This window comes from Meleagris gallopavo, chromosome 2 (assembly GCF_905368555.1).
Source record: "Meleagris gallopavo chromosome 2, MGAL_WU_HG_1.1, whole genome shotgun sequence".
In the NCBI taxonomy this organism is placed as follows: domain Eukaryota; kingdom Metazoa; phylum Chordata; class Aves; order Galliformes; family Phasianidae; genus Meleagris; species Meleagris gallopavo.
In genome coordinates this window covers 84,531,023-84,558,879 of record NC_139405.1, presented here as the reverse complement: position 1 = coordinate 84,558,879, position 27,857 = coordinate 84,531,023, and the positions used below count along the sequence as shown (strand labels likewise).

General features: G+C 35.4%; 1 protein-coding gene across 1 annotated transcript in view; it reads right to left on the bottom strand.

Moving 5' to 3' along the window:
* Positions 1–27,857, bottom strand: part of EYS (EGF-like photoreceptor maintenance factor) — a 765,389-nt gene that overhangs the window by 192,216 nt on the left and 545,316 nt on the right. The window contains exon 36 of the mRNA XM_085217834.1: positions 5,754–5,983. Within this exon, the coding sequence (XP_085073960.1) occupies positions 5,754–5,983 (230 nt within the window). The remainder of the gene's footprint in view (positions 1–5,753; positions 5,984–27,857) is intronic.

Genomic DNA, 27,857 nt, shown 5'->3' with positions numbered 1-27,857 from the left:
GCTCTTCATCAGGCATATTCTCCAAGCCCTTCACAAGCCTTGTTTAATTTTTCTCTTCTACCATTTGTAGCATCATATTTTTTATATTATTTTCCTACACCATTTCAGTAGTTTAGGAATTAAATGTATTCATTTCTTATAGCCCCAGCCACATGATATTTACTTGTTAGAGTGAATTACTGAAAACCACAGCTGAGTCTTTGTTCTCAAAAGGAAACAGACTAGCAAGGTAGAGCTGAAGCTGGTGGATGTTCAAGAAGTGGTTAATATTAAAAACATGGTGAGCCAGACTTATCATGGGGAAAGCTAAGTAAACGAGATCAACAGTTGAAAAAGAAGGAAGAAAGTCAAAAGGCCAACACATGAAAAGACAGATATAGCTTTCTGTTAAACTTTGGTTCCTGTGTGTACATCTGAGAGTCGGTCTGACCATCAGAATCCTTTGATTCCTCGATCAACTAGTTAAACTAATATTTCTGTTTAATTTTATTAAATTAAATAAGCCTAAGGGGATAGGCTGCCCCTCCTCACACACTTCTGTGTATGATTTTCACTTTCTCTTCCTTCTTTTTGATGCTGCAAGTCATTATGGGCTTCTTAAACACAGTATAAGACATTACTGAGGACCTAAATAGACCAATGACATAGCAGAGTCATGACATTCACTGTTTTAAAATATGACTCATGGACAAGCTACATTTATTTTCAAAAACAAATAAAGAAAAGAAAAAAATATTCTGAAGTGAACAATATTAGCGACACAAGTCAGAAATATTTGTTATGAGAAAATTATGGAAAAGCTGCTATTAAAATAAATTTTCAATGTTTAAGGTGATATTACCAATACTATTCAATAAATCAAGTATTCAGAAGTGTGTATCAGAGAACAAATATAGCAAGATTCTTTAAGGTTTTTACTATGAGAGTGGTAAGGTGCTGGAACAGGCTGCCCAGAGAGGTTGTGGATGCCCCGTCCCTGGAGGTGTTCAAGGCCAGATTGGATGGGGCCCTGGGAGGTTAAATGTGGAGGTTGGCAGCCCTGCCTGTGGCAGGGAGCATTGGAGATTCATGATCCTTTAGGTCCCTTCCAACCCTGGCCATTCTGTGTTCTGTGATTCTGTGAAGATCTCTAGGTGGGACAGGTAAAAGATAAATGCCTATAACAGCCTCCCACTTTACTCCTTGTTTTGCAGCTTTGTCAAAAGAACTGACCTTTACGTAATGTACAGCATATACACAGGCAAAATATCAAATTTAACAGATGATTTCCTGTTTTTAACACATGGCATTTAAACATTCATTGATTGAACAATTTATAAAAGTTTTATAGAATACTAAAATATTTAGAGACATTAAAAATGTTAATCTTATAATTAACAGTCAGACACATACTTTCTTTGCACATGCAAGACAGTAATATTCTAAACCTATCACTGTGAACTTTACCATAATAAACAACCATCTGCCTTCATGCTAGAAAAGAAACATTCTGCTTTTTCCACTTGTGTGTAAGGAAATCACAATGAAAAAGATAAAAGAACTTAGCTAATAATGAATTTTTTAATGGAGGAAAGAGTGAACACATTTCATATTAAAATAAAAGCTTATTTACTCAGAAAGGAAAAGTACACTATTTAGTCACAACATTTTCAATTACCCTTCTCTGTACTTCCTACTTGCACAGTCCTTCCTTTCTGCTCTATGACCTAGTACACACTGTTTAAAGATTAATTTAAACTGGCAGCAAATATTCTACACTAAATTGAAAGTTAGAATTTTTAAGATAAAGCTTGTAGCACCTTCTCATTTGCAGAAAACTTTGAAAAGTTTAATAAAAAAAAAAAAAAGAGGGAACAAATTTAAAGCAGTATTAAAGGAATTGAGGCCTCAGCATTATCATAGAATCATATTGCAGAAAGATAGAATGGCCAGGGTTGGAAGGGACTTCAAGGATCATGAATCTCCAACCCCCTTGGGCCACCAACCTCCACCTTCAATACTAGACCAGGCTTCCCAGGGCCCCATCCAGCCTGGCCTTGAACACCTCTAAGGACAGGGCATCCACAACCTCTCTGGGCAGCCTGTTCCAGCACCTCACCACTCTCAAGGTAAAGAACTTCCCCCTGATATCCAACCTAAATCTTCCCTCCTTCAATTTAAAACCATTTCCCCTAGTCCTGCTATTATATACCCTTTCAAAGAGTTGACTCCCTTCCTGTTTATAGGCTATTTATAGGTTTTATAGGTTTATACTCATATGGGATTAATATCTTCAATTTCACTTTAGGAAATACACTGATTCATATAAATTATTATCTTTTTTTTTTTAACAAAAGTAGAGATAGATTTCTACTTTTAAAAATCGTCATTTAAGCATATCACAGATTTCAGAGGTATCAGATTCTTCAGAGTAAAAGCCCTACAAGAAACCTGTCTGTCTCTAGTATATCCATGATGCATCTGACCTCAACATATTTCTCATGAGGACAGAACAATCTGCTGTGGTTTATTGGTTAAGGAGCAACCTAGTCGGAAAAGGAACTATTTCATATAACATAACTCTATCAAACTGAACCACATAACTGAGATAATGACATTCTGTTGCTTTCACTATAGAAAATGGTCTTGTATGCTATCAGAAATACACGTTTTCTACCAAGAAGTGAAGTGGTGCATCTTAAACCAGATATAAAATAAACAAATGCACATATTCTAATGAAGACAAAACAACTATAAAAGGTCTTGTGAACAAGACTCTGTAGTGGGTCTTGACTGTTACTAAGTCAGCTGAGAAAATATTTTCCTCCTGAATTTAGTCAGTGGTAGATATAAGATAGAGTTCTATGTGGAACAGTGTATGAAATATACGTGTATTGATCATAGTATGATTAAAACAGGTATATTTATTCTCGGAGTCAAAATACAATTTCCTTGATTGGATTGTATACAAGACTGCTTATTTTCTCCCTGTAGTCTCAGCATATCCTTACTCTGTGATTACCGTTTCTCCCTGATTTACAATAAATAATTACAAAATGATTACTGGATACATTCATACATTCATGTTCTGTAATTATGAGTTCTTCCCACTTTCTGAAGAACTGGTCCCTGAATGTTAAAACATTACAATGATAGTTCATCTGGGCAGTTTCTCATCTCATTACACTATATTATCAGTATTGTAGAAATCTTAGAACTAAATAAAATCACTTTATCTACAGTTACTTTTCAGCTGCTAAATATAAAATACATAAAATCTGATCCTGATCTAGATAAGCATACAGCATGGAAGCACATGGGTTGCAGCTGCCTGGGGAGCTGCCACTAAGCCTGTCACACACCACAGCCCTGGTGACCCAGCAGTGCTAAGCATGAAGCAGAGAGCTATTGAAGATGAGGTTGTGCATTGTAAAAGCAGAGATCTGTGAAAAGAGGAACTCCTTAATTCGTCTCCTCCATACAATAGGAAAAAAAGAAATGTTCTTTCAGTGCTAGAACTATTACAACACATCCTGTGCAGAAAAATGGATCACTGTCAAAAACCTCTTCATCAAGCAAGTCTACAAGGTTCTGCAAAGCAAATGGCTTCCCTTACAAGTTTAGAAAAAAAGAGAAATCTCATGGAAATGAGATTTTCAGCCATTAAAAGGATGATTCTCTAATGGAGCTACTGTTTTTTTTTTTTTTTCTTTTTAAATTCCTATTCAGGTTTTACCGAATGGAACAGTTACCATTGTGTCTAAAGTAGGATGTTTCAATCCTAATCATCATAGCTCTAGTTAGAACACTGTCTTACTGTAGTATTCCCCCGCTTTAAATTTGCTCATGAAATGGTTATAATTCAGTTATATTTCCACACTTTATTTTTGAAATAAAGTTACAGAAAAGGGAACCAGAGAAGATAACTACTTCCTTTACACAGACGAGATAAATAGGTAAATTCTCCAAAAATGTAGTTGAAAGACAGTCAGTTCACCCCATTGTAAGAACTCAGCAGGCCTGTCCTGGTTAAGTTTCAAAGGTGGAAATGGCTTAGGATGACATATTTTTGTATAAGCAACATAAAAATAGTTGTTTCAGTCAGTGGTCCAGAATATAGTTTGACCAAAGCCTGTGGCTCCATGAGGTAAGTGCTCTTTGAATAATGGCATTATTCAGATGTAGATTATAACCTTTTCCACTGAAAACACCAAAGATCAGAAGATTCCATGGGACTGACAGATCATTTATAAAGTAGAACTAGATTAGAATATGCACCAGTCAGACACGAGTGGAATCCAGAAAAGGAATCACCCAGTGCAGTGGTTGTACACATATCCTGGTATGGGCTTGTACCACAGGATGTCTACCAAACTCCTGTTTAAATTTAACATTGCCTACTCTTAGCATAACTCTCTGGAAAATCAAAATTCTCCCATCAAGAATACAACAACTTCTAGCTGATACAGAGGATGTGTACTGTGTTCTTTGGAATAGAGGAGTAATTTTAGTACAATAAATGTACATATATAGACAAAATGCTTTATGGAAATATTGAAAATGCTTCAGTGAAACACACACTGACTGGAAAATAAATCTGTTATCCTTGAAGGAAACCTGCTTTTCCTGTTCCACTGTTCTTTGGTGATATTTGTACAGCCACTGAAAGCAAATGCAAAGATTTGAACAGATTTCAATTTTTACACTGATAAAGCTAAATGTATATGATTTAATGCATTATAGACTTGGGAAAGGCTGAAAAATGTAATATTCTCTGATATCTACAGCAACACATTGCAATTATTTTTTTGAGCTGACTGCCATTGATTGTTTTCCCATATAGTGAGAGTAATGACCTACCTTCACACTGTAATACAAGGTGATATTAGCTCAGATACACTAGCAGTCTGGAAAGGGTATTTTTAACTCATTTTATACCCTGGGAAGTTCATTAGGAGAATGTTACAGTTGCATAATCACAATTGAGGTTTTTTTTTTCTTTTTCTGTACAACAGTGATGATGTGCAATACTATGAGAATTATCTACCAAAATTAATAACTGGCTGCAACTTAAATGCTAAAACAAGTTCTGTAGCCATTACAAAATCTATCAAAAAACCCTCACACCTTTCTGAAAAGTGGTAATGCAAAATAATTAGGATTTCAAAACAGAAAACCTAGTAGTTAGGGATTTTTTTCTTTTTTTTTTTTTCTAAGGAAACAAAAATTGCTCAAAGAATTATTTATACTGAAATTCTAATTATGTTCATTTGAGTAATCTGTGCATTATAAACAGCAGAAATACAATACAAATGTAAATGACCTATAGAGTATTTTTCATTGAAGGATCATCTACAGAGGCAAAAACAACAACAACAACAACAAAAACCAAAAAAACTAAAACTCTAGAAACTAAAAACGTATCTTTTGAAGAAATATTCTCCCTATATTCATAAATTAACTTTCTTCTCTTTGAGAAATATTAGGCTATATGCCATGCATTAAAGCTGCCCATAAGGTTTTGGACAAATAACACCTTTATTTCCATTATCTGAATTCTTACTCCTATTAACGTGCCCAGATCTGCTATCAATTGCTTTACATTGCAAGATACAATTATCCTAAATACCTGAACGAATCTACTTCTGAGTTACCAACAATTGAGATGGAAAGCAGAGCAACATGATTCCTATTACTCCTTCACCTTTTCTTGTTTCAAAGAAATGTTAGACATGCATTTCACAAATAATGTAGAAGGAATGAGCCACAGCTACCTTTTTCGCAGAACCGTCCAGTGAAATGTAATTGGCAGTCACACTCAAATGAGGTGGCCCCAGTAGGCAGGGAGATTGGATGACAAGTGCCTCCATTGTGGCACAATCCCTCCTGGCACACAGATGTCAACTCAGGGGAACTCAGAGAGGGCGTGACCAGCTCAGGCAGGGTGAGCACATCAGAAGAAAGTGTAGGGAATGGTGTTGGCAAATGTGTAGGTACTGGAGTTCTGAAAGAGTAAAGACAAAATATCAAAACAAAACATAGCAGTCCTGATTGTATCACTACATTTTAGCTTGATTTTAAAATATTTTTTTTCTTTTCGTTAGAAATTCAGTTTGTATTTAAGAAAATGTGAGTACATTAGTACTCACTTGATTCTGAAATCAAGTCCTCATCTTGAAATGTAGAAAAAAAGATAATAACAGTATTTTTCCATGTGAATGATCAAGAAATAGTCTCCATACATGTAGCACAGTTTGTACAAGCTGTCATAATTCCTTTTTGGTGCATGTTAGCAATGGAGTAGTAATTTACAGCTTGAAGTTACCATTCTAGAAAACATGACTTCCATGCAAGTTGATTAAGCATATATATTATATATGCATATATATATATATAAGCATATATATATATATATAAAGAAGAAAAGGGCTTTGATGCAACAACACAGCATCTTTTATGTTTAGTTATAAATGGCTATACATAAGAGAGAGGACAAGAGAGGGAGAAAAAAACAAAAAGAACAATATTTTTCATTTCCCCCCACCAATTTTCTTGTGTAGGATGACATTATCTTTCTCCTCTCAGCTTTTGAGCTCTCACATTAGCTACCAGACTGTTAATCAGTTTCTTCCTGTTTAATTACTTCCTATCTCAAGTTTGCTAGAAATGAGTTAGCAATGCCACATGTTTGTCCTTTGTTTATTATTGCTTTTTGTTTCTGCCCTCAGAGTTAAACCTGTAGCTCACAATAACCATTTAAATTTAAGGTTTAACTAACCAGAGTAGTTTAAATATGACATAGAAAATTATTATTATGAGGGCAAAGCAAAAAGAATCAAAAGTCACAAGAATGTTAATGGCTATTTAATATATGCTACTTAATATGCCTGCACAGTTAAAAAATAAATCACAAAATTTTACATAAGAGGTTGGCAATTATTGTTTTACTTTATGAAGTTCAGAAGGTCCACTATTTCCAGAAAGGAACTTATAATTTTCAAGTTTTGCAAAAGTAAGCTAATAAGATAACTAACTCTACTTACTTCATTGGTAATTTTAGCCTCCTGAACATTTCTCGTGTCTTAATGTTGCACAAATACTTTGTATTAGAGAAAGGCAAACTAAGCTGAGCTGAAATGGTAGTCACATTTTGACAAAAAAAAAAAATTAGTGAAATTCAGCATTTCTGTGAGCTTATGATATATTATCAGCAAAAATCATTGCTTTTTTGTTTTGGTATGGTTTTGTGGGTGGGTGTGAAAATGGTGGTGTAACTGTTTGACAACAAAAATATTTTAAAAAATTATAGCTTGGCCCTTGTTGCACACCTTACTCCCTCCTTTTCACCCATTCTTGCACAAGATATAACTTCTGCTTCATTATATTGTACAAGTTGGGACATGTCTTGAAGTATTTGAAAAGGATGATGGCTCCTAAACATAATTAAAACAATGGCTTATTATGCTATTCCCTCTCACTTGTGTTAAAATATGGCTTACAGAGAAGTAAGAGTGCCAGGTACAAATCTCTGTTTATCAAGTCTGACTGCTTCATTAACTTCCTACCTGAAGTTAATGCCTGACAAAAAGTAAACATTCTATATAATACCACACAATAATGACATGAGATCATATAAATGATAAATAAAATTATATATAAATCATAAAGAATATACACTGATGAAATGAAAAATGACTTCATGACAAAAGTCATCTCAAATGAGTTTGGTTGTTCTTTATCCAAAAACAAACAAACAAAAGACTGAATCCTTTCTAAGATAATTTTCCCATTAAACTTGCCACATATTCTTGATGACTGCTTCTGTCTTATGTTTTTACTAGCCTTGTTTCAGAAGGAGGTAAAACTCATCTAAGTTTATTCAGTTCTATTTACTTGATAGAAAGATTCATCAGAACCAGAACTGCTTTTTTATTAAAATGTTTTCATTGCCCCAACCCATCACTCATCCAAGAGCTGTGTGAAAGGTTCTAGAAGTTTATAAAGTTAGTGGGATTTTCAGATAGTGGAGTTAGTATCTCATAGCACTCAGAAGTATACTGGTACTTCAGTAATACAAGTAAAAACAGAGAAATATGCATGTTGGAAGCTCGATGATAATTCCTCGCTGAAAATAATTGAAAAAAAAAAAAAGTGTTCAGAAATAGCTTGAATGAAGAGTGACATAATAAAAACATGATATCGAAAACACACATGCTATGGTTGTTAGAAATGAAGTTACCAAGGTTTCAAGGAAGTCAAAGTCACCCACTTTATATGAGAGAAAAGCATCCAAAAAGATAGCAGATAACAAGATTGAAAGTAAATTCTTGAAAGATTTTGGAGGCTGAAGACTTAGTGATAAGAGGTTCAGAAATCTATGAAAAAATAACAGACTTCCTGTTTATTATTATTTAGATTGATAGAATTATAATATTTCCACTTATACAGGTAGAATTATAACAAATAACTATCCAGGTGATACCTACTCTCTTCTCTTAAGGGAAAATCTAACACGAATTAAATGCAGGCTAGTCTCTGGAGAGCACACTAATGTGCCTGTTACCTTTTACAAGGCTAACACAGCAAAATAGAAATGTTATTCACCTGCTGAGATGACAACAATGAATTAAAAAATGACTAAATCACTTTCTCCCAAAACATTATTTTATGTTTGAGAAACTCCGATCTAACAGTGGATCACATAAAGAATCAGACATCTATAGGAAAAAAAAAATACTAGGATTTGTGGTTGACTTTTCTATTTCTGTTTGGAAAAAAAAAAATAGAATAAAAACTAAATAAAATTTAGGTAAGAAAAAACACATAAACTAAATGCTTCCTGTTAGTTATGAGAAAAACTACCTCTCTAATGACATACAAACCTATAGGTGATCACTGCAAAATTTACTTCTCCGGATCAGGTCATAGCTACCGTCAGGGGTAAAGCACTGAATGAGAGGCATATTAGCAAGCCATGCTTTCTTGCATTGAAACCAATGATTTCCAACTATGGAAGTTAGAATTTCTCTCTGAAGTAGAGCCAAAGGAGCATTTCAAACCAAATTTTATAAGTACAAATAATGCAGCCAAGCTTCATTTTTTGGTTGTCTATCTAATCCACAGAGAAGAAATTAAGAAAAGCTTCTTGGCAGGTTGATTTCTCCCTGGTTCATACACCAGTTTTTCTCAGAGCATCAGTCCTTGCAGTGCTGTTCTGGATGTTTTACTTTAGATGGTGCCTCTTTGCCAGCCCTGCTGCCAGGCACCCTGCAGCTTGTTTGTTTACTGCAAAAGCAGAGCAGAGTTTGCCCGTGCTCATCAATGGGACAAACATTTGCAGCTGCACTCACAAACCATTCCAACTCCTATGAATAAGCAACGACCTTGACTCAACTTTTAACTGTTTAGTTGAATAAAGAATCAGAAATTGTTTAAAGTAATTTAGTAATTGAGATGTTAGAGGTTTTGACAATGTGTAACAAAAATAAATCAGGTAAAACTTGATTCACAGTTTTCTGTTTTTCCTTTTTGATTTCCCAGCATGGCGCTGCCTCTCGGGTCAGTGCTGCACATGAAGAGCTTGTAACTCCCTGCAAGCATCAACACATTGCTTATAAACTTCAGATGAGCTCAAACAGCTGAGTTTTAGTCTGTAACATTGTGTTTCATAGCTGAGTACATGTAAGTTTGAAATGTTTGTCTGAATATTTAAATATAGGTGTTAGTGCACTTCAAAGTTGTTTGTTTTTTTCCTTCCCCACATTCCTCACCACCAAGGGAGATGTATGATCAACTGAATGGCAGGAATATAGCACTTTGGGATCATGCTTATTTTTCTGCTGTTAAATCACAAGCACGCATAGTCTGACCAGCTGTTCTTCCTACCTCCTTATGCTCTCATTCCCTTTTCAGAAAGGGGCTGGAACTAAGAGTTAGGGATTCTGTGACTGAAAGAGGTAACCAAAATTAACTTAAGTTCTCAGCTTTTCTTCCCACCAAATGGAGATGTTCAGATGTACACTAACCATTTCAGGAAAAGAGTATTCATACATGCAGACTGAAAAAAATAGGTGAATGTGCAAAACAGATAAAGAATAGCACAAGTAATATTGTTATTTCTTGAAATTAATATCCCTGTATTCCTGAATGAACAATCAAAGCAAAGAAATAAAGTCCTAATGTATTTTGTTATATGGATACATGTTATATGAACACTATGGCAGTGGGCTATTTAAGAAAAAATTGTAATTTCTTGTAAATCATGAAATGTGATAATTGTGCTTATGTCTCTGAAGAAACAGTCTAAAAATTACAAAATCATGAGCACTTGTAATTTTTAAAGGCCTGAACAAATCCAATGATCTTTATGCTGGGATAATACAGTATGCAAATTCCTCGTTTTTGTCAGACTCTTGACTCTAGGATCTCAATCTTTTGCACAATTTTAACTTGAAAAAAATATCCATCATATTTTCATTAAGCTGTCTGTTACTTATTTTCATTTGCTACCTGTTACATCACCAATCATGACACTCTTCCAAGAAACGTTCTCCAAGAGTATTCTTCTGCGGAAGCTGGCAGCCTGTGGCCTAGACAGATTCAGACTTTGCTGGGTAAAGAACAGGCTGGATGGCCAGGCCAAAGACTGGTGGTGAATGGAGTTAAATCCTGCTGGCGACTGGTCATAAGTGGTGTTCCTCAGGGGTCCTTATTGGCACGTATCCTGTTCAATATCTTTATTGATGACCTGGAAGAGGGGATTGCATGCACTCTCAGCGAGTCTGCAGATGACACCAAGTTGAGAGGAAGTGTCGATCTGCCTCAGGGTAGAAAGGCCCTACAGACGGATCTGGACAGGCTGAATAGCTGGGCTGAGGTCAATAGGATGAAGTTCAACAAGACCAAGTGCCAGGTTGGTCAACCACCCCTTGCATCACTACAGGCTTGGAGCAGAGTGGCTAGAAGACCACGTGGAAGAAATGGACCTGGGAGTGTTTGTTGACACTCGGCTAAACATGAGTTAGCAGTGTGCCCAGGTGGCCAAGTAGGCCAACAGTAACCTGGCTTATATTAGAAATAGTGTTGGCAGCAGGAGCAGGGAAGTGATCATCCAACTGTACTCAGTCCTGGTGAGGATGCACCTGAAGTACAACAAGAAAGACATCTAGGCTTTGGAGCATCTCCAGAAAAGGGCAATGAAGCTGGTGAGGGGTCTGGAGCACAAGCCTTAAGAGAAGGGGCTGAAGGAACTAGAGTTTTTCAGTGTGGAGGAGTCTTCAGGAGACCTTACAGCTCTCTAAAACTACCTGAAAGGAAGTAAATAGTAAATAATAACATTTTAAATTAAAAAACCTATTATTACTGGAAAACTGTGTAAATGTTCATTATTGCATGTGAAACATGCTACACTGGCTGGTATCATATATGTTGATTACTAATTATCTATTCAATATGAAATAACATGAAAAAGGTATCTGACATCAGATCATGGATTCTATGTCTTTAAGATCAGACAGATGCATATCTGTTCAGCAAATTCACTATTCCAGAAGAAAAACCTCCTGCAAAAAAATATGTATGGGTACATGAGAGCCTTGTGTGGAAGGGAGACAACAGAGCCAAAAGTCTTCTTAGTGGTGACGAGGAAGAGGAAATGCGGCAATGGACACAAACTGAAATACAAGAAATGATTTTAGTAGCCATAAAATGGGCTTCGAAATCTGCAAAGGGAGCAGACTTGTCCCCAAAGTAATTAATTATCAGGCTGATGGAAGCCATGTCTGCAGAAGCACTCTGACATTTTTCTATGAAACACCTTGATGAGACATGCAATGGCATGGGAGTCCCAATGATATGATAACATCTGCATTGCCTATATCTTCTGGTATTTATGCACTTAACATTTTATTACTGAAGTAATGGATTTAGCCTTATCTGATATGAGCAAGATAAGGAAGTTTGTATTTTTAGCTTGTCAATATAGTAATTTGTGCAGGGAAGCAACTGCTCTTATTTGTAATTTTCTTTTTGGAGATGTGTGTACATGCCAGTTTTGCTGGGCTGTGACAGAATATTATTGTAAACAAATGTTTTAGATTTTGGAGCCAAAAAAAAGATTTTTAGAGGCATTAGCATGCATGGTAGAATATAATTTCAAAACCCTGTGAAACTGAAAGCAACTGTACTTCAGAGAAATGTCAGCTTAAACAGGAATAAAAAATTAGTACCTTGCATGTAATTTGGCAGGAATGAACAAAGCTTTTTACAGACTGTTTATTTCACTGTTCACAACCATGTCAAAAATAATATTTTAAATAACAGTTTCCTGATTTCCATGAATCTACAGAACACTAGATCTGCATGCATAGCTTACTAGAAAAATCACTTAAATTGCTTGACACATTAAGGTGAGAAAACAATTCAAGAGATTACCAGAGAGGGATTGCTTTTGTTCAGCAGTTTCTATTTGAATCATATTTCCTCACTAATTCCAGCTTTTGTTTGATTTGGAAGAATTAAGTGTCTATTTTCCTAATAAAGTATGAAGAGATAAGTTATAATCAGTTATAGCTCTTTGAAAAATTCAATTCTCAAGGTTTGTTTTGGGCTACGAGCCCAGCTTCTTCCTCCTACCAGGCATAACATTTGGCAGCAGAATCAAGCAATGCTGTACTTACAGCTTTTCATTTAAAAATTCTCAGCTGGTATAGCATCATTTGCAACTGCTTTTGCACACACAGCATCTCATTTAATGGTGCAAACTCTTATCAATGCAAATCATATTTTTTGATATACAACTCAGTGAAGAATGTGAAAATATAATTAACAGACGTAGTGAAGTTTATGAAAGCTTTGTTTACAAATAATAAAAAAAAAATTGAACTCTTGAGATGCAAGCAACTCTTGTTTGCTTTAAGGCATGTAGATTCCCTAGGCTTTGCAGCAGATAAATATGTAAGTTAATGTGACAGTTTGTAGCAAGACATTTTTTGTTGTTGAAACTGTAATGCCAAAAACTTATGTAAACAAGATATTGAAGTGAATCTTCCCTAGATGAGGCTTCCTTAGATAATATTTGAAAAAAAAATGTTTTACATTTAGTATATGACAAATATTATATTTGCTAGAACTGAATTTCTGTACCAAATGCAGTACTTTTTTTTTAAACCTATAATAGTGTCAAGGCCTGCATGCAGAATTGAGCATTGAATCTGTTAATTGTTCACACTAATTTTTACTTTGTTTTTTTCCCTCCTGTTTTGTAGCCTTCCTCATTCTCCTTTTTTAACCTTCTTGATTTTCTGTCATCCAAATATTACCATTAAAAAAAAAAAGGGAGAGCAAAACTAAAGAGCAGTGAGGGGATGAATGTGCAAATCTCAAACTTTCTGATTTTTAAGCAGACCTTAAATCTGTCTGAACTTCAACTTTGCATTATACATTTAGTTAACTGTCACAGAAAACCTTTTCCCAGTTCCATCTTCTATATACTGTTTAAAAAACCTGCACTTAAAATGCCCAAGTAATATAACTTCTTGTTGATTTTTGCTATTTATTTTGTTTCTTGAAATTATTGTTTCTGAATTGGAAAAATACTTCCATTCTCCATTCCAGGTTTCTCCCAGCAGATTAGAATTTTTATTTTTTATTTTTAACATGTCATTATACCTGTCCTTCTGAAGGCTCTTCAATATTAGAATATAACCATTCTGTTCCAGTCCTCAATGGCTAACTTTTACCAGGCAAACTGCATCTCTGAAACAAAGCTGCTGTGAGAATCCATAGTTCCAGAATAGAATCACTACTGTTTATCAAAGCTTCTATCTAGCTTCAAGGGCTACAGATATTCTGCCATCTCAGTGATGCCATTCATAATTTAGACTCCAAAATAAAGAAGAATCACATTTAGATCATGGATAAGCAAGAGATTTCCTATGTCATAATTCATCTCAGGGATGATTTCTGCATTGCAGGGCTGCAGTAGCCAAATCTTTGCTTTTCACCTACAGTGAAGATTTTTCATATATGCAGAACTCTGCTTCATCATGAAGGAAATGAGATACTTAAACATATATTAAAAAACAACTGATGCAGTGGGAAAAAAAAAAAAAACAAAAAACAAATCACCAAAACCAAGATGAATTTTCTTACCTAATGGATGGGGAACGATATTCAAACACTTTTCCTTTCTCAATTCAACTCAATGAATGCTTATTCCATGCAAGCCAGAACAGACCAAGGGACTGGTTTCAGGAGTTCTTATCGCACTTCTGGTCTGTTAAGTTTGTTATTCCATCAAGCCAAGGATGAAACTGAGTTCAAGTATCTGATGAACTGGAACAGCACACTTATGACTTATAATATAAGAATAAGAAGGGAAAGCAAGGATGTGCCAAAGGCGAGTTATGTGTTGGACACTTTCATCTCAATTTCTTTTGGGAATGCCCTTTGTGAGATGCATTTTCAAGGACAAGAAGCAGCACTCTTAGATACTAGCAGGAAAGAGGGGAACCTTAAATTGAGGTGCTTCCAGAAATGCACAGAAACAAACACACTGTTAGGACAGATCTTCAGTGTACCCAAGTACACTACAGATGTTTGTGAGTACGTATTTGGTTTTTAGCTGCCTAACATGAGAACAATTTAGACATCTAAGTCATTTTCACATACACAATCCCTAATCTCTTTGTGTATTAGATTCCCAGTTGACAATTGTTCTTGCCTCCATAACAGAAATAGCGAAGGCCTACACTGCTTCATAAATATCAATTAAGATTGCTGGATAGAAAGTATTACACTATTCAAAGATTGTGTGAGTAGAGACTGATGAGAACATAAAAAGGTTTTATGGATCAAATACTATTGAAATTATCCTCACTCCTAACCTAGAAGGAAGATGAGACAGGCATGTAGAAGGTTTTAGTACAGAATGAGTTAAAAACACAGAGTACTATTGTGTATTATCTAGCTTTTCTTCCAGACTTAATTTCTAATTATATCTTAATGCTGCTGGATGGCTGGCATGCATAAACACAAGCATCATTTATTCATCAGTAATCCGGCATTTAATTAAAACATTACTGCATTCCCATTCAGTGCAAAAGGAAGAACAGTGTAAATATGACAGGTCAAAAATTTGCATATTACTTGATAAAGAAATACACTATTGAAAAAATCCTAAATAGTATTTTACAATGTACTGAAAAAGAAACTAGAATTATAGTTCTTTACATAGCATTTTCCTATCAGGACTAAATGATACTATATTCAGTAATACATCTGTCACAGGTGAGGATAGATAGTGAACAACAGCCCACAGTGGATCTAACAAATGGAGCTTACTGAAGAACTGACGAGATCAGAGTTTTGCTTTATTTGATTATCTCACACATTCACTTACTCCTCTCATCATCACTATGTTCGTTAGGTCTCCATTATCCTTCCCAGTACGTAGGTTGCCACTGATTTAGGAAGCTTGGTGGAAAGTCATGTCAATTCACATATAGCAACTGCTTGTAGTTACTGGTGTTGTTTTCAGCCATGATCCCTATGCATCCATGCCCCTCTGTGAACTTCAGGATCTTTCCCATCTTCCAGAATCCTTCCCTAGCCTGAATTTTCACCTTTTTCCTTCTTAAGCCTCTTTTTCTCTCCAAGATTCCCTCTTCTTTTCAGGAACTTTGTTTTTCAGTACTCACTCTTTTCTCCAGAACCCTCAAATATCCATTTTTCTTAATATAAAATCTCTCTGTGCGTGCCTCATCAGCCTCCTAGCCAGAGCTTTTATCTCATGTTTCTTTACTAGTTGGAGGTTTCAAATTATGCCATGTTTGTTCAGTCCAGAGATTAGCAAAATTTACAACTGATTGCAGATATTATGTAGGAGATTTCTGTTTGAGAGTTCTAAAGTTTAGTTGGGGATATTTGTGTCCTATTTTTGTCTATTTTTGGATATTTGTGGTGTCCTGCCCCCCACTCCCACTCTTCTCCCCAGCTATCTGCTGTCAATTAATGTTAACAACATAATCCTTTTATTATCTACAACATTATCATATTTTAGAGCGTCACAGTTTAAGAGATAGTGTAGGTAGATCTTTTCCTTCTTCCTCGTATTAACATGTAATGAATGTAAGTGTACACTACATGAAGTTATGTTTTTATTATGGAGATTTTCCTAGAGGCAAACTGTTAAATCCTGATGTATGGAATATTCTTCTTCCTTTTAATTGGAGAATCATTTGAATTTTGACCACAATGCATTTTTGCAGTGAGCATTCCCACTTGAGAATGAACAAATACTTTAACAATGTCAATGACAGCACCAACATGAAGAATCGATAACAAAGAAATTAACATGTTCAATACTTTCGACCTCATGCTCAACCTCCTTTCCCTTCCAAATAGTCCAAGGCATCAAAATGTCACTCAAAATACTCTTTTCTCTCCTAAATATTTTAATACATTTCACCTGCCAATAAGACTCTTAGGACAGAATTCTCTTCATCAAACACTGTCTAAGATTTTGGAAACTTGCCGAAGTTGATCACCTTGATTCTCTCTGCAGCTGACCCAAACAAAGAGAAAGGCATGTCATGCTGTTTTATGGTAGATGACCACCTGGAGATGGAACTGAAAAAATTGAAAAAATTAACTTTGATGACCAAAGACAATTCCTGCTTCTGGTCACTATGTCATTCTTAAAATAATGAATGTTTTGATTATATAACACAACAACAGCCAAAAAGTTGTGAGTATTTGAAGCATATGCTAAAATATTCCATATGAATTATCTTAACCACAAAGAACACAGCTTACTTTATTTTGTTCAAGCCTAAACTGTTCTTTTCTAAACCTTTGAACAACTTAAGATGACAGTGGAAAAGATTCATAAAATTTTAATGTAAGCAAGAGAAAGTAACTCTGGTTCAGCTAAATCTTATACAGAAATTAACAGACAGCATTATCACGATTGCAAATGAGAAACTATGTTATTATTGTGAACTATCAGAAAAAGAGTTCAAAAACAAGAAATAAGGACAAGAAATTCCAGATGTCTCCAGATTTCAGTCTTTTCTTTCAACTTGTAGAACAGTACTCAAAAGAGTCAGTGCAGGAATCAAGATCAAATACAGCAAAAAAACAACACACCACTACACTGCGTTATTCAATTTTGGTTATGACTAGTACTAATTAAGGAGCTGTCTTCTCTCAAAATGAATTACTCAACAGAAAATGCTAAAAATGGATTATTCATACTTTCATATCTTCTCACCAGTTGAAATGCTCTAACATAAAAAGATCATAGGGAAGCAGAGAAGAAATTAAACTAAAAGCCTTCTATATTAAAATTATCATGGGTCAAACTTAAATAAGATGATATTATATATCTGTTGCACCTAACAGCAATTTACAGACTACCTGTGTCTAAATGCTACACCACTGGAGGTTTAAGTAACTGGTTATAATTTGGGATAAGGCAATGCCCATCACTGAAAGTCACTGATCTTTCCAACTACGAAACAAGTTTCAAAGGAAGAGTGAAAGACAAATCAGGTGAAAGTAAAAGAATATTTTCAGTGGCAGTGTGACAGAATACTTCATACTGTTACATTTCAATTGCACTACATTTGTCAGTCATTCTTTAGTAATGGCAACTCATGAAAAGCTCCTATAACTAGAGAATCAATATTAGAGATTAAACAGGGTAGTTACCTCAGAGTAGCTCAAATTTAAGGACAATATTGACCAAGTGCTCACCATCATACTAGCAAAACAGGCTTTTAATGAAAATTATGCTTTTAATCTAAGCATGATCAGGAAGGTAAATGATTTCAAAGTGTGCAACAAAGTTTGCTTTCTTTCCTTCTTTTCTCTTTTCTCTTTCTTGATTACTTTCTTGGTCCCCTTGTAATAAATTTAGACAACTTTTTTTGAATTCAAGATTCAGAACATCTAATCTGATTTTAACAGTGAAAATAAAATCACCATAGCAAATAAATTGTGCACTGCCATTAGCAAAAGTTTTAGCAGAGCCTAGGAGTTACTAATATATTTTTGTTGTTGAAAAAAATAATTTCCTTAGTTTTAGTCAAATGTGCTGTACTTAAAACCTGACACAGGCTTACTCTATGGCTTGATGAAAAAACTTCATCAAATGTTCATATTAGAAATCCATTTTTAATGGAATAAAATTGAGATAAAACTTACCATAAATAAAATTAACTTCACTTACACTAGAACCATCTTGCCACATAACATTTCTTTCATATACTCATTTTTTAATATACTTTAAATCAATCAAGGATGTTTTACAACTTTATTTTATGAAATTGATTTAATAATTGGTAAATTCTGGAAGCCAGTTAAATATGTTAATGATTTAACTTAATGAGGTTCAATAAGGCCAAGTGCAGGGTGTTGCACTTGGGTCGGGGCGATCTCAGGTATTTATACAAAGTGGGGGAAGATCTCCTTGGGAGCAGCCCCGCGAAGAAGGACGTGGGGGTCCTGGTGGATGAGAAGCTGGACATGAGCCAGCAGTTGTGTGCTTGCAGCCCAGAAGGCCAACTGTCTTTGGGCTGCATTAAAAAGGGGTGGCCAGCAGGGAGAGGGAGGTGAGTGTCCCCCTCTACTTGGCTCTTGTGAGGCCCCATCTGCAGTACTGCATCCAGGCCTGGGGCCCCAGTACAAGAAGGACATGGAGCTCTTGGAGCGGGTCCAGAGGAGGGCCACTAAGATCAGAGGGCTGGAGCACCTCTCCTATGAGGAAAGGTTGAGGGAACTGGGATTGTTTAGCTTGGAAAAGAGAAGGCTGTGGGGTGACCTCATTGTGGCCTTCCAGTATTTGAAAGGTGCATATAAACAGAAAGGGGAATGGCTGTTTACGAGGGTGGATAGTGATAGGACAAGGGGGAATGGTTTTAAACAGAGACAGGGGAGGTTTAGGTTAGATATTAGGAGGAAGTTTTTCACTCAGAGGGTGGTGATGCACTGGAACAGGTTGCCTAAGGAGGTTATCCCATCCCTGGAGGCCAAGGCTGGATGTGGCTCTGGGCAGCCTGGTCTAGTGGTTGGTGACACTGCACATAACAGGGGGGTTGAAACTAGATGATAATTGTAGTCCTTTTCAACCCAGGCCATTCGTTGATTCTGTGTCACACTTGTGTTTAAAGAGCCCAGAAATTTAAGAACATGATCACTTCATTTTCGTACAATACTTTTTCAATTTTATAACATCAATGAAATACATTAAGCAGTTAATTCTACAAAATGACTGCCTTTTCAATAGACTAATATTACTTGGCCTTCAGCCTTGCTCCTTACATCCATAAAAACTAGATATTTCAACTTCTTATTTAAATAAGGAATGTTTCTGAGGGTTAAATGAGCTAGCTCACACATGTCAACTAGGATCTTGGATGGGTACTAGTAGTGGAACGTCTTGTTCTCTTCTCCTAATTTTAGAGTGGGTGGGGAGATTCAAATAGATAAACCTGGCTTCAGAGACCTGGCCTGTAGCACATATATCTCAATACATAGAGATAGATGCATATTATATGCATATGCATAGCATAGAGAAATATTTTTGTTTTGATTCTCTCTTTCTTTCTCTCTCTCTTTTGTTTGGCCAAAAGCCAGGCTTCCTCTCTGGCCAAAGACAGGCTGGAGCATCCTGGTCTAGAGGGAGGCATCCCCTTTTTTCCTTTTCTGGAAAGTACTCGTAATTTTATCACTTCTGGGGTTTATAAGCTGAATCCTTCCCTCTTCCCATATAAAAATAAATTACTTAAGATTTCCACTATTGCTATGACAAAATACTGTTTCCTATAAACCACATACCTTCAAAAGAAATACTCAAAGCCAGAATTAAGATTGTTTCTAGAAATTTACCAATAATTTGAGAAGGATATGTGAAGGAACTAAAAGAGACATCAAAACTTGTCTATTATACATGCGATTTTGTGCAAATTGCCCAATATGTATGTGAATACCTGCTGCTGGTTTGCATGGACGAAACAGTGACCACTTTATACTCTGAACATTCTGTGTACAGTGGAACATATTCCGAGACAGTGTTTCTTTTTGGAAACTATTCATTGAAAAGTTTACGTATACATTACAAATTGTTTCTAGTTTCTGCTTTCAATATACTAGCTCTTCAGGAAAAAAAATTATACTAATGAATGTGTCTATAAAAACGTGTCTAGATTTTAAGGCTAACTTTCTAAAACATTCTCTCTGTATGTATGAGCTATGATTTCACTTCTAAAGTAAGAAGGAGAAAAAGGGAAGACTACAACAGGATTCAAAACTGTTAAGATATTTTTCTGAATAGTTACTCGAATAAAGATCAAAATTTTACATACTATATTAATGTTTCAAGGCTGCAGGGGGCACTAATGCACTGTATATCTATACTACTGCAGAGCAAGAATCAGACAGCATATGATTAAACAGTCCTGTAGGTTACAGATACAGAACGAAAAAAAACAACAAACAAACAATGAGCTATTTATAATCAATTTAGGTTTTGAAAAATTAGGTAATTGTAAAATATTTATATGAATTTTTGAGAAGAATTGATGTTTCTTTTACTGAAAAATATATTTGTTTTCTGCTGCAAACAAATAGTTACAAGGATAAGACTTTTCTTAACTTTATAACCAATATCCCTTGAAGGATGATATATCTTTGTAGTATGGCATTACTTAATACTTCAGTTTTAAACAAATAATCCCAATTCCCAATAGAAAAGAAAAAAAAAAACAAAAAAAACAACAAAACGCTGCTTAGCAGATCTCTGGAGAAGAACATTTGTTAACTGTTGATAATAAGCTGCTTATATCTTAATCAACCAATACAGATATTATCTGGCTCACAGACTCATTTTAAATATAATGCATTACAGTAAGAAATTAATATACATGTTTTATAAAATGCAAATACATCTTTCAGTATTTTATCAAGTTATTCAGTATTTTTCATTTTAGAACCTAGGAATGATGTTTCTCACTGCAGATACAGCTTTTGTTCAGAGGATGGCCACAGAGCTGATCAGAGGGCCGGAGCACCACTCCTGTGAAGGAGTGGGCTTGTTCAGCCTGGAAAAGAGAAGGGTCTGGGGAGACCTCGTTGTAACCTTCTAGTACCTAAAGGGAGCTTACAACCAGGAGGGTAACTGAATTTTTACAAGGACAGATAGTGATAGGACAAGGAGGAAGGGCTTTAAACTAACAGAAGAGAGAATTAGAATGGATGTTGGGAAAAAATTTTTTACTCAGAGGGTGCTGAGGTGCTGGCAGGTACAGGCTGCCCACAGATGCTTTGGATGCCACATTTCTGGAGACATTTCAAGTTGGATGGGGTCCTGGGCAGCCTGATCTGGTGGGTAGCAACCCTGACTACAGCAGGGCCGTTGGAATTAGATCTTTAAGGTCCCTTGCAACCTAAACCGTTCTATGACTTCATGGTTATCAGTTCAGAGTTTCTAGTTACATCTTTCAGCCATGGGTTCTAACATTCTGGTGCCTGCTGAGCTAAAGAGACCTCCTCTCTGTCCAGTGTTTCTCCTTATTAAACATACGTGCTCTCATCAAATACACTATGATGACTATATTCATCCTGTAGGACAAATAAAGAGACAGATTCCAATTTCTTCGAGGATTTTTTAAACCCTTTATCCTTTCTAATTCTCATGCACTTCTCTGGGAAAAACTAGCACAGTATAACCAATATCACACTCAATAATGTAAACAGAAATGAAATTATCTATTATCTGTCTGAACAGGAAAGTAGATAATCACATTTGCCATTTTGCTCCAGAAGTTTACTTCACACTTCTTGTCTGCATTAACCAAAAAGAACTCCTCAGGACATTGGCCTTACTTTTGGTATTTGGCATGCTTAAACAACAACTCAAAATATGAAGTTGTACAAAAGACTAACTTCAAAAATATTATCATGCATATTCTTTTCTTGTAATAATTGAACCTACAATGTCTGAGCAATTTTTGAGGAATTTTATTTCAAATACCTTTTAAAAAACAAATACTACAAACAAACTGAATTACAGATTCACAATACATATCACTAGAATTGACATATTTTGGTTATCAATAACATAAAACACTTAAAAAATCTGGTTTTAAAATTTAGATTCTTGAATCATGTATAGATCTCAAGTGAACAAGCATTTTGAAAGTGCTCTTCTAAAGAGAAACTAAAACCATCTAAATTGTAAAAATATGTTCAAAGCCCCTTTAAAAAAGTGAAATACTATCTGTGACTGGCTTTATTTTCTGTAAAAACACAAAAGGTTTTTTAAGGCTGATTGTTTCAGTTCTGGCTTTCTTAAATGAGATTTTTACAAACCCACAAATACTTTATAAGTCATGAAGTTCTGTACTCCATTCACTGACATGATAAAGCACAAAGAATGGATTCCTGCAGATAGCTGCCAGACAGAATAAAAGTGAGCTTCTAAACTTTTCTCTTGATATTCTGGCTTTTGTAAGTTGAAGGCAACTTATGATTCCTTATTACTTCTGTATCAATTTTGATACTTTTATATCAAAGCAATTCTCAAAGACGATAAAATGCAAAGAGAAAATCTTATACTGATTCAAGTTTCCAGTAGGCAAATTCTTCCTTTTGGTATGACTCTTATTCCTCCTTATTCTGCCTAATATGCCTCTCTTTTCACAGTACAGGCTGCTACAATAACAAGAGCAACTACATCTCCATTACAGCGCACCCTCTGCATATAACTTGGAAATCATGGAAGCCTGCTGTGAAGTGTAATTATTTGTGAGTATATAACATAACATTTTATCTCTATTTCTAGATTTCTGAGATTAGAATGCCATCAATGCTAGCACTAAAACTTAGTGTGATTGTAATCCATTAAGGAAGATATACAAGATAATTTATTTATTAACCAATTGTTTTTTAGACAATTCCTCTGGTTATATATACTTGGCTTTTCTGAACCATTGCTCATAAAAAATTTAAGGTGAGATATATAGGGAAATCTCTTTAAAGCAGTATTCTGTCAAAGCATCCATACATCCATGTGCAAGTTTTAGACAAGCAGAAAAAAAGAGAGATTATTTTTTTCTACTCTAATAGAGTAGAAGAGGGTTTTACTGTTCGCAGACCTGTCTGGCTAGAAGCCGAAGTGATTATTTCAGGAAGCTACTGAACCATACCACTTGATGTCTCATGTCACTAAAATAATTTTTCTTAACCATTAAGGAAGGTTCCCAAAGAGTATTGCAACTGCTTCACACATCATATAATTAATGCTGTGAAAAATACATGTGATGAAGTTTTAAAATCCCTGAGAAACATCTTTAGCTTTTGCTTTGTGAAGCTCCAACCTTGTTCGAAAGTTGGGAAGCTGTCATCCCTTTGTTTGTTTTAGATAAAATTTTATACTTTCATGTTTACAAAATCATTTTGTTTTTGTAGGGAAACCATGTTGAAAATGCCAGCAAAAAGACAGATTATTCATCAGAAAATAAGACTCATGAATCTTAAAAATGCATTTTGTTAAAATACTTCTTTTCATGGCTTTATATTTCAAAAGCTAAATATGTTTCTTCCTTGAATTACAGATTTTCTGAGAAGGTATAACTACTCAAAGCACTGTGGTAGAAGGTAAGTAACATTGTTTTTAGCCTAGAGCAACCCCAAACATTGCAGCAATCTGTAGGGTTCCCGAAACTATAATCTTTGATGTAAAGCAAAAAGGAGTCTTCCTCATTTACTGTAGCTAAAAATATACAGCTCAAATCGTACATCTTTACACCTGTCAGATTACCATAGAATCCAAAGGCGAGAGAGGCAGGAACAGTGAAAAAACACCTGAAAACTATCTTTGCAGCCTTGTAATTCTGATCACTTTTGACTTTGATAACCCTCCAATTACAGACAATTCACTGTGTAGTCCTTTAGATTGTAATGCCTCCCAGAATTTCTTAGCCACTCCAGGCTGGCCCACTGACCTTCGTCATATCACTAACTCTCTTATCTCCTACCAGAACTTGTGATGATCTACTGAAAAGGCATCTGACAGGCAGTCTTTCTCATTTCCACATTTTAAGAATGCAATCTCTCTTGCTTCCGCATTTTAAGAATGGGTTGTGGTTGGATATGTTGACTTTATACACTGATCAGTTTTTGTGGCTTTGAATTTACCATTCAACGTAAAGAGGTCAAGGCTGATAGATTTTTTTGTTGTGATAGAAATCTTTAACACACATATTTCTCCTTCCTAAGCACACATTTCTCTTTCTTAAAATATTAATGTAACAAACTGGATAAGTTCTTCAGTTCTGTACTATGTTCTGAATAAAGCTTGGCACTTTATTTTGCTGATGTACAAAGGGATCAATTTATATGCAATGGTTAAATATTTGGGCTGAAAGAAGCTCTACAAATAGCATTAATAAATTCAATAATCATATAAAGTAAGAATCACCAGTAACTGGAGATATTAAATATTATTTAACTACACTAAAATAAATGCAAAGATGTGAACTGATTGTAAAGTAGCATTTCTTGAGCACTGGAACTTTCCTTTTAGCACACAAAACAAATGCATTATAAAACAATGAAGTGCATATTCAGCAGAGCAGAAAGTCAGTTTCTTTTAAAAAATCCATGAATATTATTCCCAAAAATTTATTTACTGTACAGCTGCATCAGACTGTTTTCCAAAATGTCTGAGGTATCATTTATTTGCAGCAAGAGTGTCTCAGACATATACTTTGGCGCAACTAAATTGACACATATCCTTGCTAATGCCTCCCTTATAAAAACAGGAGAAAAAGAAAAGCATGCTAACCATTTATGACTAATTAGCTGTTATGCAAGTACCTGGCAATTCCAACAGAAATCGAGATCTCATCACACTTAGTCATTACAGACACATCAACAGTGACTGCCACAGAAATTTGTTGACAGAATTAAGAACCAGTCTCCTGCTGGTGTAACACATATCTGAAGTGGCAGAAAAGTAAGAAAGGTAAATATAAGCATCACAAAAAATATTATTAATCTTTTAGAAATTGAGGGTTTTGCTAACAATGATTGGTGTTAGTTCTGTGCTATGCTGATGAGATGATGTCTTTTCCAGAAATAGGGAGAAAGAATAGCATCTTCATAATACTTATGAAGATGCTATCTCACCTGCATATATGCCTGCACATGAATTTGTCTAATATCTATCACAAACAATTTCCACAAAATTCTTCAAAAGACTGAGCTAAAGGCTTACATGAACATTTACAGTGATTTTGAGGATTTATAGGCCATCATCTGACAGGAACGCCAAAGGAAGAAAAAAAGGTAACAGAAAAATACCAGAATTCACTCACACACTGCAGCAGAAACGAAATTGCATATGACAGCAGAACTCACAAAGGAAAAGAAAACATTAAAAATAAATATAATAAAAGATGAGAGTAATCAGAAAGGACAAATCAAGCAATGAGGATGAAAGTATAGAAAATAAAATCAGGAACAGGAAAAGGAGAAAGAGGCAATCAGTAACACACACAAAAAAGGGTTATCAGCCAGCAAAAGTAACAAATGACAGATGAAAAAAAATTTAAAAAAAAAAAATACAAGTACAAAAAACAAACAATGCTTATCATTATGTTTATATTGCACAGAAAAGCTATTAACATCAAGCATAATGTGAAATGAATATAAATGAAGCTTTATCTTCATTTCTGTACTTTGGAAACATTTTAGTCCAATCTGTACACTAGCTACAGAAAATACAGAAAATATGTTAAACAAAGAACTGACTAGTATCAGTATTATTAATTGAATCGTTTTCTTCTACACTACTACACTTCTACTTTCTTGTTGTTTCAGTTAATCCCACAACTCCAAACTATTTGTGAAAAAATACAAAAATCCTATACTGAGATGTAAGAATATAACTTAAAAGTCTGAATAGTCTTTCATACACAGTGTAAGCTCAAAGCTTCACAGTGTCTAGTATCTATTTAAAAACTAAGATGTAAGTAGACAAAGGACCTTAGTGATTTCCACCTACCTGCACACTGGACTCAGTGTGTGATCATCAGATTGGATGAATTCAGATGAAGAAAACCTTTAACCTTAACTAAGTCTTTTACAGACTCTTATCGTGAACTCTAAAATATCGTATGCAGCAATATAGCACTTTTCCATTTCCAGGCGTGGAATGATAACTTTTTGACTTTCACAACCAGCTGAGAAGTAATTTTCAGCAGTTCCAACTTTCCCCTTTACAAAGTGCATATTTCATTCTGTTCAAAGAAATCAAACTCCTCATACACCTGTTGACAGATGCTCTGGATTGTGGAAGTTATATAATGTTCTTACAAAGCTGGAAGTTTCATATGGGAAAAAACATGATGAGAAATTGCACGGGAGAATGAATGTTAAAGATCTGTTAGGGGTCTCTTGCAATGTTTTTAAAAATATCACAGAAAATCATAGAACAGAAAGGGGAGTGGATGCCCACAAAAGGAAGGGAATTTAGAACCTAGTGGGAATTGGAAAACTGAGGATATAGTGGAACCGAGGGTTTACTGAAAACATGTAGAGAACTCCAAAATATGTTTTGTAACTCCTAAGAAAATTGCCATACATTACAAAACCCATCAATCCTCTTGATGGAATGAAACATAGGTAATACATATTCAAGAGTTCCCTTCCTAAATGCAAATAGCAATTATAGTCTTTTCTGAAATGAAGCTTAGTTTCAGCCTAGAAAAAAACATCTTAAGATAAATTAACAGCAAAGGAAAGTCTTCAGGAGATAAAATCCAAAAAGCTGTCCTATAGACAGTGACGAAGTCTGTTTGTTAGCTCCAGACTGTGAATGTAAATTGTACATTTGCATCTATCAGTAAGAATCCTCTTAGGAAAGTAGCAAACAGTAATTTTTTTGATTTAGGAATTTCTTTTTTTTTTTTTAAGACTAAATGGTATGGATAGGTATCTGTGTATATATATATATGTGTATGTGCATGGTTTGTGAACTGTGTGTGGTTTGTGACTTGTCCCCTCCCCCAACTCAGCCTAATTGCTATGCCCAAGGCCTAGTGCATACGAAAAAGTGCGAAAGACCTCTTCTTTGGGACTGATAACAATCAAGGTTTCATGGAGATAGTTAATGACCACCATATTGTCTCAAACAGGGCACTGAGAGAACTGATAACAGACACCTAAGTCAATAGAATCACAGAATCACAAGGTTGGAAAGGACCAACAGATCATCTAGTTCAACAGTCCTCCCATCACCATTACTACCACAAGCTACTAAACCATATCTTCTAGCTCCTCATCCAGACACCTCTTGAACACTGCCAGCTGGTGACTTCACCACCTTCCTGGGCAGGCCATTCCAGCACCTGAACACCCTCTGAGACAATTTTTTTTCCTTATACCTAATATAAATCTCCCCTGGCACAACTTGTGGCTCTTTCCTTGGGTCCTGTTTGTTGCCTGGGAGAAGAGGCCAAAGCCCTCCTTATCACAACCTCCCTTCAGGAAGCTGTAGAGTGCAATGAGGTCTCCTCCGAGCCTCTTCTTCTCCAGACTAAACAATCCCAGCTCTCTCAGCCATTCCCCATAAGACTTATGCTCCAGACCCCTCACCACTTTCATTGCCCTTCTCTGAACATGTTCCAGGGTCTCAATGTCTTTGTTGTAGGGAGGGGCCCAGATCTAATTCTAAGTTGTATGACTATGAGTCAATTATCTTACCCCTAAGAACCCCTTTGAGGGCTCTTCATGCAAGCAGCTGGCTGCACACCAGAATCTCCCCTCTATCAGGAGCACCCCTTGAGGTTACGAACGCCTGCACAGAAATTCAC